This window comes from Neolamprologus brichardi, chromosome 12 (genome assembly GCF_056152115.1).
Source record: "Neolamprologus brichardi isolate AB-2024 chromosome 12, ASM5615211v1, whole genome shotgun sequence".
In the NCBI taxonomy this organism is placed as follows: Eukaryota; Metazoa; Chordata; class Actinopteri; order Cichliformes; family Cichlidae; genus Neolamprologus; species Neolamprologus brichardi.
In genome coordinates this window covers 24,776,968-24,797,482 of record NC_142115.1, presented here as the reverse complement: position 1 = coordinate 24,797,482, position 20,515 = coordinate 24,776,968, and the positions used below count along the sequence as shown (strand labels likewise).

Below are 20,515 nucleotides of genomic sequence, written 5' to 3'. Positions count from 1 at the left end.
ATTGTGGTTTGCATGGCTGAATTATTCAGCTTTTGATGTGTATACAAGCATAGATACATGCATGGGTGCATGTGCACACACACATGTACGCAGAAAGAGGCTTTGGAGTTTTGGTTCTGTGAATGAGTGGGTGGTTGAGGAGGGTTGGCATGCCAGTCTATTTTGGTAGTATCTTTTTTTTCCCTTTATCTTTCTTTTTCTCTCTTTCCCTTTCACTCTTTCTCTCACACTACACCTCCTGCAGCTTTCTTTCAGCAGAAGCAGCAGCAAGCGATCAAACATACAAACGCCCCCCCCACATGCAATATTTCTCCCTAGTTAGCGCAGCATACACGACATAGAGTCATCTATTCTTTTCTCCTCATCAGTTTTGCTCCCTGACATCAAATGTATACAGTAATACTCAAACGTGAGCGCACCTACACATGCGCGCTTGTTCCAAACTGCACTCCGCTGAGTTTGTGTTTATCAGTTCACTACAAACATGATTAAACCCCTCTATAAGGAATAACATTCCAGTGTGTTGTGTTAAACTTTACGAGTTGATGAAAAGTGCAGGCTGGCTGGTGAGGGATTTAGTGCGGGGAAACATTGCGCCTCTGGTACTGTACACAGACTCGCTGCGCTGTTTTCTCAAGCTAGCGTTTGAAAACAGCTTTGTGTATATTAGGCCTACCTGGCAAAAGTGAATGTGAAATAACATTTAAAAATTTGCTCGTCAAGCGTTCCCTGCGTGTGTGCGGGCATGTGTGTGTGTGTGTGTGCTCCCAAGGCAAGCATGCTCCCATTCACAAACAACATCCTGAGATACCTCCAAGCACTCTGTTTACATTTTGCATTCTTTCAGGCGCTCTTATTCAAAAACCAGAGCCCTGCGAATGACCGACCACAGGAGACTGTGGAGAGAATTACCCTCCCCCTCTACCTCCCTCTCTCTCTCTCTCTCTCGCTCTCTCTCTCTCTCTTCTGTTCTTCTCTTTTCCTCTCTGCCAGAAAGGTCTCTCTCTTTACCCCAGCCTCCTTTCCCCCCCCTCCTGCCCCCCACCCTCCCACCACCACCACCACCACCACTCCCCCGTCCCTGGCTGGAGAGAGAGTGGCCTCAGAATGCCAGATGTATTACAGAGTGAGCCACGGCAATGTAAACACTCAGCCCTGCCATGAGAGCAGGGTGGTCTGGCCTCCCTCTTTCCCTTCCCTCCCCTCCCCTCCTCTCCCTCCCTCTTCCCCTTTCCTCTGTTCCCTCCCTCACAGCGATGACTGCCAGAAGGGTGGAGAAACACCCTTCTGTACAAAACAGCAGAGGGAGAGTATGTGTGTGTGTCTGTGTGTGTGTGTGTGCGTGTTGGAGAGGAGACTGAGTGAGGGAAGAAGCAAGAGTATAGTAGCAGTAGTGTGTTTGTGTTTTGGCTGCAGTGCCTACCGTACACTAGGAAAGAGAGATTGGGGTGTGGATTGATGCTTCTCAGACTGCAGAGCAGAGAAATTTTCTCGCTAACATTTCCAACTCTGTGTGTGTGTGTGTGTATGTGTGTATTTTTTTATTATTTTTTTTAGCCCCTCTGGCACACCACAGTTACATACGTAGCTGTATATTTCATTGCAATTCCTGCAGCACGTCGTCATAGAATCTGGCAACCACGGCAGTTACACAAGTACCACACATGCACATGCAAGACATAAAGACACAAAGATAACATTTCCTCTGTCAGATGATTGAAAAGTTAGGAGCTCCAGATTGAATCAGCATGCAACTGAGTGAAATCGTCTCTTGCACTGTAACCTATCTGCATAAAGACCACTGGGTGTTATAAAGACCATGTTTACACTTAAACATTTTCTACTTCGTTGTTCCCTGGCATGTGCACTACTCCAGTGTTTTTGGACCTGTGCATTTGTCCATTTTATTATTTGCTCACCCACCTTAGGTTGCAGAGGGTCTAGGGCCTACTGGAGCTGACACAGAGCAATAAGTATTGCTTATAGTACATTGGACGGGTTTCAAGTCCATCACAGGAGCCCAGAAATGGGAAGCTTTTGTATACTTCTAATGCTCTTTAAGTTTGGACACCACTGTGCTGTCTTTCAGTCTGAACTCTTCCTGTCATACTGGGTTTTATCAGTCACTATGTGTCATTCTCTATTTTGTTACTCACCCCCATTGCATGACTCTCTTCCAGAAGAAAACCAAAAAAATCTGGAAATCTGTCTTGACTGTCAGCAGTTAATTCAGCAAGAAGAACAAATTGCAGGCGTTTTCTAGTATAGTTTGTGTCTATACTAGCGCTGATTTCTAGCTAGCTACACATTCACTGTGTGTGCAAATGATCATTTAATATGTATTTCTAGGCTTTTTTACAATGGATTGAGATTGTTTTGGTATTTCATACACATTTACAGTTGTTTTATAGTTGATGTATTTACTGTGTGAATTATTAATACATACATTGTAAATGTATATGTTCATTCAAAAATGTATGAATTTCACCAAATAACATGTTTGAGCTCATCTTTGTCACCACAGACCCTAATACCTGAACTGTGATCCATGTAAACCATAAACACTTTGCCTCAAAATAAAGGGACCAGTGCTCTCGCTATAATCCGCCCTTCTGTAAAAGTTTGGCTCTGTTTGTTGGGCAGACCTATACATAACAGAATGGAGTATAAACAACCACCATTTGCTGGATTTATAAACTAGATGATAATTGCCATTAACAAAAGAAGAGAAATGTTTAATTCTTCATAGATAGTTGTAGTGCATTTCACTCTTACCTTTGTCAGGCACAAAGTGATGGATACATCCCAGAAAGCTGCACGAGCAAGCAAGACACAGACGGTCCATGAGATGCCCTGAACGCAAAAATGAGATCACCCCTTATCCAAATAACCTCAACATCCTGTCTGTTTAAACTCGGTGGGTGCACTGCTGGGAATCTGAGCAAGTCAGATTCCCAGCAATGCACTAAGTTTGCCCATGTTTAAAACAGACTGGGTAACTGGTTGTTGTGATGAGTACATAACAAATGCAAGTTCAGAGGTTCCTTGATTTATTAGTAAGATGGAATAACAGTTGAATTATGAGGGTGGTAGCCGTGAATCTCAAAAAACAAATACAGATCCTGTTGGTTTTTCTTTGTCTTACTTTCATACTGTTTCTGTGTCCTTTATTGCACACTCAAGAATGTGTGGTTTTCTTTTTGGGATACCTGAGATCATTGACCATCTTTACAGGAAATGACAAAGAGATAGCTAGTTGAGATTGGTTGTTGAGGCTCATGTCACGGTCTGTTATGGTTTGGTTGTGGGCCAATCACAAGGCTGTAAATGCAGCAAGAGGACGAGTCTCACCTGGCTTAAATTTGACAGGCACTGCAGAAGAATACAGAATGTGATTTTTTTTCCTGTCCTGGAGTTTTTTTTTCTTCATTATCACACACCTGAGAATGCAGAATATCTGCTGCAGTTTAATTGGACATTATCTGGTCTTTACCTGCCAGCTTCCTGGTACAAAGTACGTGTGCTTTCAGATTTTACAGATGTGTGAAACCACACAATTATCACCGGCATTCACCGCTAGTGAGTGAGCGTAACGTGTGGTGCATCTTTCGCATTGCATTCAAGCAGGTCCCTCTATAAAACCAAACAGAATATTTACAGGTTTATGAAGCAGACGACTGTAGAAAATAACTCAGTTTGATTCTCTAAAAATTGTACAGAATTCATGGGTAAAATCGGCTAGACTTTATCAGAATAAGAGGTGTACTATCGCTGAAGAGTTTATAAAGCTTTCACGTCACTTTAGTGATGGTGGCTTCAAATCTGCCATGTCTGTTTGGCTGCATTATGACATCACTTTTAATTGAACTACAACCACTGCATGCACACATGCTACAAAAACAGACTTTCTGTCAATGTTTTCTTCCCCAACTACTCTTTACACAGCTCTCTGAATCCATTGGCACTGAATAGTTTTTTTTTTTTTTCGTGGGGGGTGGGAGAGGCGAGAGAGGGACCTGAATGAAGGCAGCAACGTGGAAGAATCTGCCCATTGAGGAGTGTGTGAATGTACACCTCGGGCCCAGGGGAAGCTGCATTGGGAGCCAGCCGACTGCTAAATACACCCATTTTAGGGGCTGCAGAGGCCGGACAGGTGATTAGCATAATCAGGGGAGAGGGGAGCTATACATATGGTAATGCAGTAGTTGGGGGGTGAGGTTTGGTGGTATGGGTGGGGATTCTGGGGGCAGTGGTTGGCAGCTGGGGTGTGTCGGGGGTCGGAGTGTTTCGGGGGTGCGCTGCTGCATGAGGAGACCCTCGGCTACAGCTGCCAGTCCGAGGACTTCCAGTCTCCGTTCTGTCACTCTCATGTTTTTTTCCTCATTTTTTTATTTCACAGTTTTCCACTCTTGACCATGATTGTTTTACACTCCCCTCTCTGTGTGGCAGCCCCCTCTTCTTATAAGCTGACAGGAGGGGGGGAAAGAGAGTGCAAGGGAGGGAGAGCAGTACAAGTGAGGGGAACTCACCACGGGTCAGATAGGGTCTCGGCTCCCAGTAAGGCCTTTCACCACATATTTGTGGCTGTGTGCACACCTGCATTGCAGAGTGAACATTGGAAACTGCTGTTAATGCTCTGTGGATTGCTGTGCGTGCTGCTGCAGTGAGCGCTCCTTCTCCTGCTCGCAAAGTTGTTCTGAGCCTTTTGCATCTCTTTACACACTGGCACCTCCTTTGCCAGTTCCTGTCTCTCTTTTTCCTCTCATCAAACCCTGTCCTCATATTCTGTGTGCTCCTGGATTAAAGCCTGGACTTCTTTCTTGCTTGTTCCTGTGGCGGGCTGATCATAATCTTGTGCCCGCCTGCAGTTCAACAATTCTCTAACACTTTTTGACAATGCTTTGACAGAAATCTATGGCACTTTTTTTTCCACCTAGCTGCAGTTAAATATTTTAGATTGGTGTGTAAAGTGATAAACAAATGCATTCTAGCATAGATCTGTTGATGTTTATCTACTTCTATTGAGAGGGTCTGTCACATTCAGAGCAACTCAGAGCCGTGGCAGCAGATGGATAAGAGAAAGCAGACAAATGGTGGAGGACAGAAACAGGTGGGGTCTTCTTAGTGATCAAAGCAGGTGATTGACAGTAGCAGCTGAATGGGAGACAAACAGGAAGTAGGAGAGGTCACTGGACAGACCTACTGTGGGAAACTACCTGAGCAGTGTGACCAGAAGCAGATACCAAGCAAGTTCAAATAAATGACCAAGATAGCCAAGTAACAGATGCATTTTTATTATATTAGTATATCCTCTCTTTCCAAACCTCATGAGAAAGTTTGAAATCAGCCATAGTCTAAATAGCCCTGTTATTAGATTTATGGGGTATTTCTACAAAACTATGTCTTAAACATAACTGAACTACCAATGAGAAAAAGATGACCTCGTGTCCAAAGGCATGGAGTTAAAGATGAAATATTCTTATCATTTAAAAAAAAAAGACAAATGTTTTTATTGTCTCTTGTGCAATTTTATGTTGGAAGACAAAAAGAAAGGAAGAGTTATATAATTTTTCTCTATACTCCTCGAACTTTGCCTCAGGATTTAGGACTCCTATAGCCCAAGGCTGCCTCTAAGCACCTGCCTGAAAGTTTAAAGGAGTGTTGCTAGAAAACTGCAAAGATTTTGTAGGTCACTGTTTTTTTTGCAGTTTGTAATGTAATAAGAAATGGCAGTATACAGAACCGGTGGAGATCAAGTAACAAACTTTGACAAGAGTACTGCAAATGGGATTGCTAAAACGGAAAATGAAAACCATCGTCTGACTCCTAAACCTACAGGAGGATTTGGCAAACTGCTCTACTGCCTACATTACTTTAGTGTCAGAAGTTCTGGATGTTGTTATGGACTGAACATTTTCTTATCACTGACTGAGCATCTCCACAAAGAAGTCTTCACCCCTGACAAAGTGGTCAGACCAAGAAAGACTCTTGGTAGGATGAAAACCACCATTTAAGAATTCTGCAGAAGTGTTCCTCTTCCTCAGATCCAAGTATTAATACAATAACGTTTCAAGTTCGCAATCCTGTTGACTTCACTTCTTGGTTTTCACTCTGGCTTATATCATCCACTGTGAGACCTGCTATGAATAGGTGTGTGCCTGTGCTCAGTGCGTTGAATTAATTCAGTTAGGACAAAAGTTAGGATAAGGTTCTCAGTATGTAGGTAAATGGGATATTTATGTTATAGTTATTTAATAATTGAACAGAAAATACAAAAATGTCTTTATAGGAGATTATGGGTTGATTCATTAGAAAGAAAAAGGTTAATAATATCGATCTTTTAATACCAGCCTATGGAAAACTTGAAAGCACAACTTGAAAAACCACAGTAAGAACCTTTCATACCTTTGCAAATATTCATTAAGTACCAGTATTGCTAAACTCCAGAGAAACCCAAAATATCAAGGTCTTGTATGAAAGCATAATTTTTCTGTCTCATGCAACAGGTGTCACTTCCCAAGTTTAAAAGATCTTTTCAGTGTAAATCAACTTAAATTTGATTTTCTTCACACAACTTTTAAAGCAGCTTTTAAAGTACATGCCGTTGTAGTTTCATGGGGTGGTCGTCTCTTTATCCCTTTGATAATACTGGAGGTTCAGATTTTGGGAGGTCGCTGTAGACTTGGTAGCAGTGAGATGACCTGGTTTTGGGGGGCTTCCTCTTCACCATAGGGGGTGCCTGCTGGGATGGAGGGCTAATCCAGCTAATCCGTTCTCTGCAAACAGACACACACACCCACACACACACTCACACACAGAGATGTGTTCAGCCGCATGCAAATACATATAATACATTATGTCACAAATCTTTAAGTAGTGGAGCAGGTCAGGTGTTTCAGACTATTTATTCATAGATGTGTAAATATGTTCAGGTGTACACTGAACATAATTGGGATTGGAATTATACCAGAATCACTCACAGTTACAGGAGTGGTTGCCGCCGGTGGTGCGTGTTCTCCTCGAAGGTTATGGGCTGCTTCCGTTGTCAGACATAAGAGATGTGCTGGGGTGGGGGCAAGCTGTTGTGTGTTGCATGGAAAGGAGAGAAAGCTGGCGAAAGGATATGGGGGGTGGTTTGGCTTTGACAGAGGGGCCGGGCTGATTGCCATCATGATCTGGCCAATCACAGTGTAGAGCTGAATAGAGCAAAGAGAGAGAGAAAATGAGAATGAGGAGGGGGCGTTCAGATCTGAAAGGAGGAAGGGGGTGATGTCAGTTCCTTAGAAACCTACTTTCTCTCCTTTGGTGCCCGCCACCCCCCACCATTCCTCTACTTTGAGAATAGGGGGACCAGGGGTTAATGTTATGCAACATGCTGAATACCCACACCGAGGGCTCCACTACAGTGACAAGCATAGGCCTCTTCTCTTCTCTTCTCTTCTCTTCTCTTCTCTTCTCTTCTCTTCTCTTCTCTTCTCTTCTCTTCTCTTCTCTTCTCTTCTCTTCTCTTCTTCTAAGGTTTTTGGTTTGTCAATCATTAATAACTAATAACTCGTACACTACAAACCCATGTAGTCAACAGTGCGCACTAACTCAGTAAAAATAAATACAGACATGATTAGCTAAATAACCAACTAGTCATATGCTGCTGATTACTTTTATTGGCAGTTTGATCTATTACAAGTAAGAAAATAATAAAATATTTCTGTCACAAGTTTCTGGAGCCTAAGTTCATGAACACAGGTGAAGAAACTGGACTTTTGAAAACCAGAAAGCAGCTTGCTGATTCCAGTTCTGTCAGAACACATACAAGTTTTGTGATTTATTGGAATGAAAGCATTTTGGCTCAAAACCAGTTGATGGATAGTACAATTTGACTTCACCAGACTCTCTTAATTATCTATTTTGGATGTGTACTTTTCATGTCACTCTAAAACATTACAAATGATTTTTGTTTTCGTAAGAGACCGAGGTCGGTAAGGGGAGGGATTGAAAATTATTTCCACTTTGTTTTGGTCTCAGCAGCTGAGCCTGGAGCGGGACACCTTCAAGATATCAACACATGCTGGGGTCAACCAGTTTTCTTAGGAGAAGGAATATGGGAATATGTGTCATTGAAGAAACACAGCTGTGTGTTCACGCACACTCGTGTGCACATGCTTGCACGTATGCTGAGTGTTTGCGCACACACATACATGTTTTCTTGGTCCAGCTGGGGTGTTAATTTCACCCCAAGGCTGTGTGAGTGTTGACCCCAAAACTTTGTAACCTCGTGAAGTGTGGAATTCCCGAAGCCTGAGGCTGTAATGTGCTGTTTCCTGTAGCGGGAGAGTACATTCCTTTGACTTGTCCCATTCCTCACTGCTTGCTGTAAACTCAGGATCTTTGGGTGGCAGTCCACGACTTGGAAAGAGTTCAAAACAGACAGTGGGTTCTTTCTAAACTTGATCCTCCCATCCCCCCGTGCCATCTCCACACGTGTAGAAGGGTATTGACTGATGGATGCACCTTTTTCCATATACCCGTGTTTCCGTTGTCCCCTCCTGGCAGTGCACTTAAACCAAGCCTCAGGCTAGCATTGCCTTTGAGCGTTGAGTGTATCAGACAAGCCGACTTGTTAGTGCGCTGTCAGTGTGCGTCAGATCTTAATCAGTTCCATGCGCTTTCCTTTGAAGGGAGGGCTGGTGTAACGGACCTCTGTAGCTGGCCTAGCAGTGGAAAGCATGTCGCTCCAGTTAGCCTAGGCCTGCTATTAATGATGAGCATTATAAACATGCATTCAGACAGGTTCAGATAGGAATGCTGTTTGAGTCCAGAAAAAAAGAAATCAAATGTGTTTTCCTAATGCCCCAAGACATGGCCCTTCTCTCCCTTTTCCCTTGGTCTGACTGGGTGGTCCAGCCCAGCAGAACAGGCATGCTTATGTTCAACTTTAATGCCATTACAGTAGACAAAAAAATATTCAACCCATGCCCACTGTTACACGGATTGAGCAGAATTGTTAAATTGGATTAAGGCATAATAAAATGTTACAGATTTTTCACACAGTCGGCTCTCTCACTGGACAGTTTCCCTGTTTTGTGTATGTGTGTGGCTGGGTGACCAAGTGAAATAATATGAGTATAAATTGCTCGAGCTTTCGCTGAGCGTTTAGACACTGATGACTGAACGGCTCAAATCATCAGCTCGTAAATTAGAAACAGACACACCAAACTGGGGGATGCATATGAAGACACATGAATCTTAAACCTGAACACAAAACGTAAACAATTCTGGTACTTTTTTAAAATTTAATTTGCCTTATAATTTTGCCCGTCTTTGCCCATCCTTGCATGCCCGCATTCGTTTGCATGCATGTGTGTGTTTATGTGTGTGCGTGTGTGTTTGTGAGGGATACTTTGCCAGACTTTCCTTGGATGTACTTGGGTGGAGCTGGACAGCTAAAGGGTCTGAAAGGCTGCTTTTGTAGCTCGGGCTAGCTCAGGGCTCAGAGCGCACGCACAGGGCTTAGTCTCACCACGATACTGGGAGCAAAGCCTGGAAGACAGCCTCTCTGTATCAAACACACACACACTAGTGTCACACACACATGCAGACAATGTGTTTTGGCGCTGCTGACAAGTTAGCAAATTTGAGGAGAAACACTGAGCTGTTTGTGAAATGTGGATTTGTTGAGGTGATGCTGCCTTTGTGGATTCAAACGACTTGGGATGTTTGCCATTGTAGTGTTACAAGCTCACTGTGAGGAGAGTGCTTTTATTTAAGATACAAGTCAGATAATGTCACAGACAGGCTGTGATGTCTTTGGGTCTGCTTTGCAGAACAAGCAGGGGATCTCTTGTGTGAGTCGCAGACTTTATAGCACACCATGCTTTTTGTGTGTGTGCATTATTATTATCTTGTAGTTCAGAGCAAAATAATGCATTAAAATAAAAAAGTATGCATGATCTGGAATGGATCTGGTAGTAGTGTGATGTTTTCTAGACAGCTGTACTCAATGGGGTGGCTGTAGCTCAGGTGGCAGAGCGGATCAGCCACTAACCAGAAGGTCGGTGGTTCGATGCATGCCAAATATCCTTTGGTAAGATACTAACCCCATGTTGCTCTCCGATGCATCCATCAGAGTGTGAATGTGTATGAATGTTAGATACTTAGCACTTAAGCTTAGAAGTGCTTGTGTGAATGGGTGTGATTGGGTGAATGAATTAGCTATATAAAGTGCTTTGAGTGCTCGGACAGAGTAGAAAAGCGCTATATAAGAACCAGTCCATTTACTCCTGTTTTACTTGAAGAACCAGAAGGAAAGTCAATGTTTTAACCTTTACTGTGTCTATATTTTGCAGATATTTGTGCCTTTGTGTCAGAAAAACACAGACTTTTTAAGCACATATTCAAAGCCAGCACAATTCTAACCTTTAACTTTACTAAATAAGATTTTGTGAATCAAATGCAATAATGGTCTGGATGTTTTCACAAAAGCCTTAAATATGTAACTTCACTCTTCTTTGTCAAGTTGGCGGGCGTGTGAACCAGGAACTCAAGTATACAAGACAGAAGATAGGCGAGGAGGCCATGTTTAACCCTCAGCTGATGATCCAGACGCCGCGGGAGGAGGGAGCCAATGTTCTAACTGTGGAGGCGCTCCTGCAGCACCTGGAGTCAGCTATCCGAGCCAGCAGAGTTCATGTTTACCTTTATAGCAGGTAACGTGCCTCTTGTCATTTTGTATTTAAGGATCGTGTTTTCCAATTCTGGACAAGTTAATTCAAGTTTAATGTTTTTAGTCCAATAACTGTATCTGGCTTCCTCTTTATTCTAACACAGTGGCCAGTAATCTTTGAGTGTAGCCCTGTTATAGCTCTGCCAGTCCAGGTATAAATTCTCTTACTTACTTACATTTCTCAGCTACAACGCTGACACAATGTGCTCAGCTCCTTCAACATTGTTGGAAGTAAACGAATAAGCTGATCCCAACAGTGAAGTAACCCTCCTGCAAACTAGCATTTGGAGGTGTGATTGCAGAACGGCACAAAAAATCTAAAACATGCAAGATGAAGTGGGATATACTGCAATACGCTTTCACTTTATGAAAAAAGCTCTATCCTACAAGCTGGAACAATTTATTTTGAAATATGTCTGAGTAGGAGTGCTGAAAGGTGCTGTAACGTGGTGCACATGTGCAAACTTTTTTCTGTATGCTATCAACTCTTGTGCTTATTTAAACAAAATCATATCAGCCAACACTAGAATCAGCAGGAAAAAAAAACAAATCGATGCACCTCAGGTGGTAATCTCTGAGTGAATTCATTGCTGTACATGATGAGATATAGCAATTGTTCTGTGTGTACAAACACAAAGAAATTCGTAATGATGAAGGATATATTTGTATTATTCCTTGTTCAGTTGATCCTGGGTGCACTCGTGGTGTTTATGTGGTGATGAAAAAGTTAAACTTTTGTTGTGGACGAAGCATTCTCATTGGGAGAAAAGTTTCGTCACTCATTCAAGTGACTTTTTCACTCTCTTTTTTTCTCCTTTTCAGACAATGGAAATTAGAAGACTTATGCTACAAATCAGGGGAAGTAGTCACAGAAACACATCACCTGAATCAGGTGAGACACAACCAGCACAGTGTGTATAGTTTTTCTGTTTTTGACTTTTTATCTCTGTATTGTTGCTACTTCGGCAGTGTTTGTCAATTCTATTATTTGCTCAACCATTTAGATCATAGAAAGGCTACATCCCTGCCTCATCATCACACCTTTGGACTGCTTCTGGGAGGGGGCTAAGCTCCAGCCTGGAACAGGCTATCTCCCGTAAGTACTTAAAAGCTCTTTTTGACTAGACAGAATCTGCATTTGTGATGTGATCATTACTACTTATCATTGGATTGACCAAACTCTTCCAAGCTTATGGCCAAATGATCAAATCCTAATTGGGCTTACATAATAGCTTTACTTACTGTGAGGCCAGTTGGCAAACTGATTCAGATGATGTTGGGACAATAAGACCTAAAGTGCTGAGCTCAGCTCATAACGGTAGTGTATACAGTAGCAGTGGCAATGTGATAATGAGAAAGAGATGACAAGAGATGTGAATCTTTGGATCTTGCTTTAGCCCCTTTTATAAGTGGCAGCTCTAACACACTCAACCCATCTAAAGAAACACCACAGAGAAACAAGTGTGTGTATGTGTGTGTGTGTGTGTGTGTGTGTGTCCTGAACTCGTCCCCTCTGAAGGCTCTATTGTAGTGGTTGCTGGCATGCGTATCGCTGGCGATGGTTTCTCTCGAGCCCTGGGCCTCACACCATTGTCTGGCCGTTCTGTTGCTAATGGCCTGCTGCTACAGTAATACTCAGCAGACCTTTACCTCTGCATGTGTTTACGCATGCCCATATTGTGCGTCGTCTTCATCAGTGCATACATGCGTTTCTGTCGGTGTGTAAAGGTGTATCAGCTTGAGTCACCATCATCAGAGTGCGTGGATGTGTGTCTATCTGTGTGAGTGTGAGTGTCTAGACCTAGATGGTAAATAAGGTTTTTACTATGTTCTGGTTGGGAGGCTGGGAATAATAACCCAAGCCTGGTTAAGCACATACAATGTCGTCTGAATGGCAGAGGGAAAAAGAGAGATCGGAATGTGTGAGGAAAAGGGAGCATAGAGGGACGAGGTCTGGGTTGGAGCAGGAACTCAGCTTGTGCGTGATGGAAAATTATCGCCACTTATTACCTAGCAAGAAAGAGATTAGTTACCGTTATCGGAATTGTGCCTTTTTCGTCGGCTAAAATGTAATCTTGAACTTTTTATCTTTTTGTGGTTTTATTCCCTGGAATAAGAAATAAAACGTGATGGGAAGATAATGCTTAAGAACATAAAACAAAACCTTTCATTCAAAGAGGTGTAAGGTAATCTTTTGTAATCATCCAGATAGGCCAGAAAATTTAATCTAGTGTTGACCTGTCAACTCTAATGGATATAGTGGATGGCTTAGGTAATATTTTTTATTGTCATTTGACTATAAAATCTTACCTTTTGGGTAATAGCTGTATTTTGGGGATCCAAATACAGCTATTCTTAGGAACAGAAAGCTAGCCTCATAAAAGCACACTAACATTTGCCTTTAACCTTTGCAGAGGCAAAGGACTTGTGCAGTGGACCAATTTTGACCCTAAGGAATTCCTTGAGGAGTTGCCACAGCAAAACCACGTTGAAATCTTTGAGGAGATGTTAGAAAAAGCGGACATTGGGCACGGCTACATGGATAGACCCTGCCTGAACCCAGCCGATCCTGACTGCCCCCGCACCGCGCCCAATAAGAACTCGACTAAGGTGGGCATGCATCAAGCCTCAAGCTTTTGGCTCAGAATATCTCAATAAGTGTGGGGTATTAACATGTTTCGGTCAAACGTAAAGTGTTTAGTTTGAGATTAGTTGTTGACAGTTATTGCTTTTATTGCTCCAGCCATTCGATGTGGCACGGGCTCTGAGTGGAGGCTGCCATGGTCTGGCCAGGAAGTACATGCACTGGCAGGAGGAACTGATTGTTGGAGGGACCACCAAGAATGGCAGCGGACCCCTGCTCAGGTAACATAACCGAACTTGCTTCTTCGTAAACACTGTAGTAATCATGACAGCGCGTATTCTGGACAGACTGTGTGTTTTTTGTTCTCTTGTGCAGCACGTGCACATTTGCGTGTGTGCTGTGTGCTATAAATCTTGCAGTCATTAGCAAATTCCAGTGAAATCTTAGAGCTCCAGCTGTTCCTGCTCAGCTCTGGCTGCTCTGCTTGGACACTACCCACTCACACACACATGTGTATGCACAGAGTGATGTATTGCCTGGCTAGTTTGTCCAAATATACAGCGATATGTGGACTTAATTCCAGCACAAGAATCAGGTAAAAGCCTAAAGATTAGGTTGTATGCCGTCCAACAACATACAAGCTCAACGCATGATAAGGGAACAAATTAAAGTCTGGCACTTTTTGTGTGATGTTTATGTAAGTAGAAAGCATGAAATTTGCATAGAAATGAAAAATGTATTTAGTTTCTTCAACAGCAGCTACAGCAGCAGTAACATCTTTTGCTTGTGGACCTCCTACTTTAAGGCTAAAATGCACTTTTGGTGCATGCATGTTCGAAGGCAAACTCACACGCACACACATTAACACACATACTGGTCACGGAGTACAGTGGGGTGCGTTGTTTGTGTTTTGTGGTTGTGTTTTTTCCTGGCAAGGTTGGGTCATTAGAGTGTCTGTGCATGCCTGCCTGCTTGTGTGTGTCTGCGTGTGTGTGAGTGAATATGTGTAGTATGGCTGCTCTCTCTGTTGGGCTGTTACTGCTGGCACTCAGCTTCTTCACCTTGTTTACTAACTGCCACCATTACTGTGATTATCACCATATTACACAGCACACATTCATAGAGACGGGTAAATGTCTTCTGCTTTGGTTTATATAATTTTATGATTTAAAAATAAATCCACTCAGTAGACTACTGTTAAAAAGCTGCACTCTGGTCCTGAGTCATTTATTATTACCTAATCAGCCATATTACTTTATTACCTTCATAATTTATCACCCCATTAGCGGTGTGCATTTTTCATTACACTCAATGTCGTGGTCCTTAAGATCAGCAACCCGTAGAAGGGCTGAAGGAGAGCTTGCATGTGGGAGGGAGAGGATGCATGTGAGGAAATATGTAAATACACAATTAAATTATCCTTATTAAGCTTTCTCTCACTGGGTTTGTATATGATTTTGAGATATTGATATTAGTAGTTTCTGTGACAGTGCACATTTGAGGTAAAATGACTTGCCGTCTCTTTCAGGTTTTTAATTCAGTTTAGCTTTGTGGCGTTGTGTTTGGGTCACTGAGTTTTGGGGCATTTTATGCCATATATGTCACTTTGCGTTCTTCAGAGTTGCTCATGTAATGACAGGGAGTTTGTGTGGTTTAAGAAATGACGCATGTCTCACGGCTGAGGGCATCTGGGCTCAATAGTCACATCAGATGGCACAGTATTTGCTCAGGCAGCACATGTGCTTAGCGCATCATTGTTTATGATGACTGATATCCAATGTGCTCCAGGCAATGTGACTTTGGTTTTGTTTCATTTTTCTTTCCCTTTTACTGCTTAAATTAACACATTCTTTGTTCTAGGATTAGAGATTAAACTGAAAAATTGAGTTCCTGGGATGATTTCATTTTATTCTCTCATCTCCCTGTTGGTTTGATGCTTTTGAGGGACCATTATTTTGATGAACACCTAATTTATTTTTACTTTATATTCATGGAGTGTTAGACGTCGCTGTGAATCAAAGAGCCTAAAACTTTGCAAGTCCAAGTTTTGATTTTGTTATTATATCGCACAATCCAGAGAGCCTGCTCATCACCCCACGCTTCCTTTCTAGATGGGATGTTCTCACTGAAGTCTTGACCTCCTTCCTTTTGTTCTCTCATCCTTTCCATGTTTTCCTTCCCATTTCCCTCCCTCATTCTCTCTCTGCCACCTTCCCCCTTAACTCCCTTCCAGTGCCCAGGCCTTGCAGACCATGTTCCAGCTGATGACTCCCAAGCAGATGTTTGAGCACTTTCGGGGCTACGATGAGGTTTCCCACATCAACTGGAATGAAGAAAAGGCTGCAGCTATACTTGAAGCCTGGCAGAGGCGGTACTCTGAGGTAAGGGCCAGAAAATTTAGAAATGAGAGCGAGAAAAATTCAGAAAAAGAGAGAACGAAAGAGAAAAGAGTAGCAAAATCTACCCTAAGTCCTCTATAGCCACGTTGTAAATCACAGACCGGATACAGGTGAACATGGGAAGGCCCCATCCAAAGCCGGGGCCCCTGATAGATACTAAAACCACTGTTGGTGTGTGGTAAAGGACTAAAGTTTTCCTCTCACTCATGAGTAGAGAGGGGCAATAGAGCAACAGGGTGAGCATGTCTGGAATACATTAAGTGAGTGCTGGATATCTCTCTTTTTCTTCCTCTCTCTCGCTCGCTCTCCCCCTTAAACTTACACACAATCACACATGAACACACACTCACAACTTCACACACAATCGCTTTCCCAGCTGTGGCCCCATTGGTGGCTCATGTGTGACATCATCTGGTCTTTGTTTTGGGGGCCCCAACCTCTGTTCCACATGGTGTGACCTTGTGTGTATGAATGTGCGTGTGTGTGTGTGTGTCATTTATCTTTGGGTCCAGAAATCACAGATTTTTAACAAAATGTGATCATATTGTTAAACACATAGTTTTATTTTTTTAAGCTTCAATGTGAAAAAATATGCCAAAAATTGCATTTTTTATTTGTATTATTCACATTTAGGCGTGTCTGCAAGAATATGCACATATGTCGGTATGTGTGAGACAGATGTGGAAGTTTACATGTGGGTGCGAGTGTGTGTGTGTGTGTGTGATCTAGAGCGTGTTTCTTAATGTGTGTCAGCCATCATTGCTCCCCACTGAGCAGTAACAGCAGTTCAATGCCGAAGCCATCTGTCTGTCCTGAGATAGTAAGAGAGAGAGAGGGAATAGGTCAGGATACTGTCTGCAGAGCCTCCTGATTCAAGGCTTTTTTTTTTCAGAGACAGCCTGTAATATTTAATTAATTTAAACCTAGGGAAGATGTTATATTACATAAAAGAGGGACAGCTTGCGCTAAATCACTGAAAATTAATTCCCTTTTTCCAGAAATGTGCATTTCAGCAACAAGGTTGGTCAATTATCTATTCTGCTAAAATTAGATTTAGTTGTATTTTGATAGCTGATGCAGATCTAGTTGGTATATTAAGGGAAAATGAGATAGGGATAAGAAAATCTTGTTGCAACGTTCCAAACCAGTAAATGCTTTACTGGTCAGTAAACCAGATTTAAATGCTACTTAAGAGCTACTGGTGCTGCATTAAGAGTTCATTTATAAGTGACCTATTTTATTATTTCTAATCTATATACATATATATTTTATAGTGTATATATAGGATATTTAATCCTTTTTTTAAGATTTTGTAAAGAGTTTCTTCCTCTTTATTTACTATTGTCTTGTCTTCAGGCGGTGCAGCACAGCGTGTCAGCAAACTCGTCTCAGAAGGTCTTATCTTTCACAACCACCACTCTGGAAGATATTCTCAAGTCTTTTTCGGACATAAGTGTTATCCGCGTGGCCAGTGGGTACCTTCTGATGGTAAGACTAGAGGGAAGGAAAATTTTATTCAATTTTTCTCTGCTTTGCTTGAAACTGAGAAGGGACTTACAGACAAAAGGGTGATTGATTAATGGTTTGCTTGCTGTTTGTGCCTAGCTGGCCTATGCATGCCTGACCATGCTGCGATGGGACTGTGCCAAGTCTCAGGGGGCTGTGGGGCTGGCAGGTGTCCTCCTGGTGACGTTGTCAGTGGCAGCTGGTTTGGGCCTCTGCTCCCTCCTGGGCATTTCCTTCAATGCTGCCACTACGCAGGTAACTCGCACACATGCCACTGGACCCAATGGACTAAAGGTCAACACAGCAGCTGATAGTAGACTTGAGTTGAAGTCTCTGCTAGACTTAAAATCATTTTCTTAAATTGCCTAATTGAAGTGGGTCAACACCAGCAGAATAATGTAAACAAGATAATGTAGTAGATAATATTGGACACTGGAGACAGGTTTTGACGCTTCATTTTAATTTACCTTAGCACCAGAATTTGATATATTGCATGGGTGTGTATCTATCTATAATAATATGTAGTTGTGGCTACCCCTAGAATAGCAAACCTCTGAGGTAAAATCATGCAGGAGCTCATTAAGTTTGTGGGTGTGTGTGCTACAGGTGCTTCCCTTTTTGGCTCTGGGAGTTGGAGTAGATGATGTGTTTCTCCTCGCCCATGCCTTCAGTGAGACCGGGCAAAACAAGAGGATCCCATTCGAGGTGAGGCAAACATCCACCGTCACCCATTCCTGCACATCCCCTTGTTTTATCTACTCCGCGGAGGAATGTGTGAAAGCCTGTCTGTGCCTGTGATGTAGCATCAAGCAAACCATGTGCCACACACCCAGCCTTCTTATCTAGGCAATGCTCCGAATTAAAGACGTTCATTTTTAAATGGATTGATATGTCTGTTTCTATTAGATTATGACTTCCTTGTTTCTGCTTTACACACAGATTGATAAGGTTTTTGATTATATGCACAGACACATACACATACACACACACACACTTGTGAGTGGGTCTAATAAAAAAAATAAATAAAGGTTCAGGGTGTAATTTGATGCATTTAAAGTATTCTGCATGGTCTGAAGTGTGGATTGAACCAGGAACAAGAGCTTTCTCATCCATTAGCTGATGAAGTGTACAGAATCTAATAAATGGCATTAAAAAAAGAACTGGCTTTGTGTGTGTGTGTGTGTGTGTATTGTCGTAGCTTTTCATCTCCAGAGGGGAAAACACAGGCATGTATTTGCTTGTTTTTGTTTTCCCCTGCCTCCCTCTCGTTCAAGCCCTCGTCTCTATGCCTCCCTCATCCCCGAGCTTCTATTGTGTGGCTGAGATGAAAACTAAACAGAGCCGAACCTGATCTCTCCTGTCTGATGTGCACACACACACACACACACACACACAAAGATGCGCATGCCTGCAGACGCTCTCTGTGTGGTCCTGCACGTCTTTAGATCTTCACACAGTTGCCGCCAAAGTCTTCTAGAGTTGTGTGTTTATCACTGTTCTCTTTGTGCGCATTATATTACAAGTTTTCAGCAGCAGTGATTTTACCAAGCGTTGTTTTGTTCTGTCGGCTTTTTCCTCCGTTACTTCAAACAGAAGTAGACAGGCCCAGGTGGATTATTTAAGCACTTCAGGGCTTCAAGAAACATCGTAATCACTGTCAGTCATATCAGTATCATGATAATAATGTCACATAATCTCCAGTATTACACGTGTGCCTCTGGCTAAACTCTGATCAGAAGTTTCATTGCTTTTCCTCTCACCAACTTCTCTTTCTGTCTCGACAAGGATCGCACGGGGGAGTGTCTGAAGAGGACAGGGGCCAGTGTGGCTCTTACCTCCATCAGCAATGTTACAGCATTCTTCATGGCAGCGCTCATCCCCATCCCAGCGCTCAGAGCCTTTTCTCTACAGGTACAGTGGCTAGTGAGTGAGGGTTGTATGCGTGCGTGTGCGTGTGTGAGAGTTCAGTCGTGTGGGGCCTCTCTCTTACTAATAGTCCTGTTCCCGTCTTCATTGGCTCCAGATTTCTCCAGACTGTTGTTTTATTGATTTCATTCATCACATTGAAAGTGTGTACGTCTGTGTGCGTTTGTGTGTGTGCATGAGGAAGAGTGTGCGTTTTGTTAAATCCCCCCCTCCTCCTTCTTTGAGGCTGTTTAGTGGTGGGCCCGGTGTCTGTCCAGATTGTGGCTGAGGTCCTAGTAACTGAATCCCTCTGCGAGTGTGTGTGCGCGTCTGTGTACTCACATACCCTCACATCCATGTGCGTGTGTGCGTGTGGGGAGTTGTAGTATCTGTGTGGGAGGTTTGAAACGCAATGGCCTAGATGTTTGCATGTGCGCATGTGAGCGAATGGACGAGCAAAGGTGGGGGAACACGAGAGGGGAGCTCTGACTTCTCTAACATCTGTCAGTAATTACAGACATGACCAGAACAGCGAAAACTAGTACAAAATGCCTCCAATAATCAATGAATTCCTAATTCATTTAAACAGTCAGTCATAGCGATACGTGCGCTAAAGAGAGGATAAGGTCAGATAAAAACCTCTGGTTTGAAGTTTGAGTCACTGCAGCACTTTGGACTGATGATCACCTTAATCTTCTTTAATTACATGGGTGACCCTCCATTAATGTGAGTGTAGGTTTTGCCGTTTTGTCAAAAATCTGGTTTGTTCGGTTTATTTACCCAAAAGAGTTTCTGTTTTATTGTTTACATAAGGTTTTCTTGACACCATCTTTATAGTCAGAGGCACTCTTATGTGGGTTAGCAAGCCAAAATGGATGATCACAAAAGCCGGTTAGTTCACCCAAGACAGGACGCCAATCCGCCACTAAGACAAAAAGGCACTCATTAAGACGCAAATATACTTTTGTGACAGAATAGGAATAACCACTTATGTTAACTTACTTGCCTCTGGCATGCCATAGTACCTGAAGAACAGTCCACTGTACCACTGAACCATCACAATCAAGCACACACAATAAAAGCATTCAGCTGAGAATTTCAACACATATTTTGCATAAGGAAGCTATGAAAACTTGTTGTAATACACATTTGCAAGTATTTGCAGTTACATAAGTGATGTATCGCTGACTATATGAAAATATTAAGTGATTTCCCCCTCCTGTTTCTTGCTCTTTAGTCCTCACGCACATGCATAGACTCACACACACTTGCATGCACACACAGTGTGAGGTAAGATGTTGCCACATTGAGTACAATATTAGCATGTGTGGATTGATGGCTTTAGTAGAGAGAGTCTGTCAAACATGATCCATTTACCCCATGGGTCTAATCCATGGAGCT

The 20,515-nt window shown here is 42.6% G+C and overlaps 1 protein-coding gene across 1 annotated transcript in view; it reads left to right on the top strand.

Moving 5' to 3' along the window:
• Window positions 1–20,515, top strand: part of ptch1 (patched 1) — a 47,672-nt gene that overhangs the window by 7,004 nt on the left and 20,153 nt on the right. Inside the window, exons 3-12 of the mRNA XM_006789807.3 lie at window positions 10,514–10,703; window positions 11,543–11,612; window positions 11,725–11,816; window positions 13,135–13,330; window positions 13,464–13,585; window positions 15,538–15,685; window positions 17,060–17,191; window positions 17,309–17,464; window positions 17,816–17,914; window positions 18,995–19,120. Coding sequence (XP_006789870.1) covers window positions 10,514–10,703; window positions 11,543–11,612; window positions 11,725–11,816; window positions 13,135–13,330; window positions 13,464–13,585; window positions 15,538–15,685; window positions 17,060–17,191; window positions 17,309–17,464; window positions 17,816–17,914; window positions 18,995–19,120 — 1,331 coding nt within the window. The remainder of the gene's footprint in view (window positions 1–10,513; window positions 10,704–11,542; window positions 11,613–11,724; window positions 11,817–13,134; window positions 13,331–13,463; window positions 13,586–15,537; window positions 15,686–17,059; window positions 17,192–17,308; window positions 17,465–17,815; window positions 17,915–18,994; window positions 19,121–20,515) is intronic.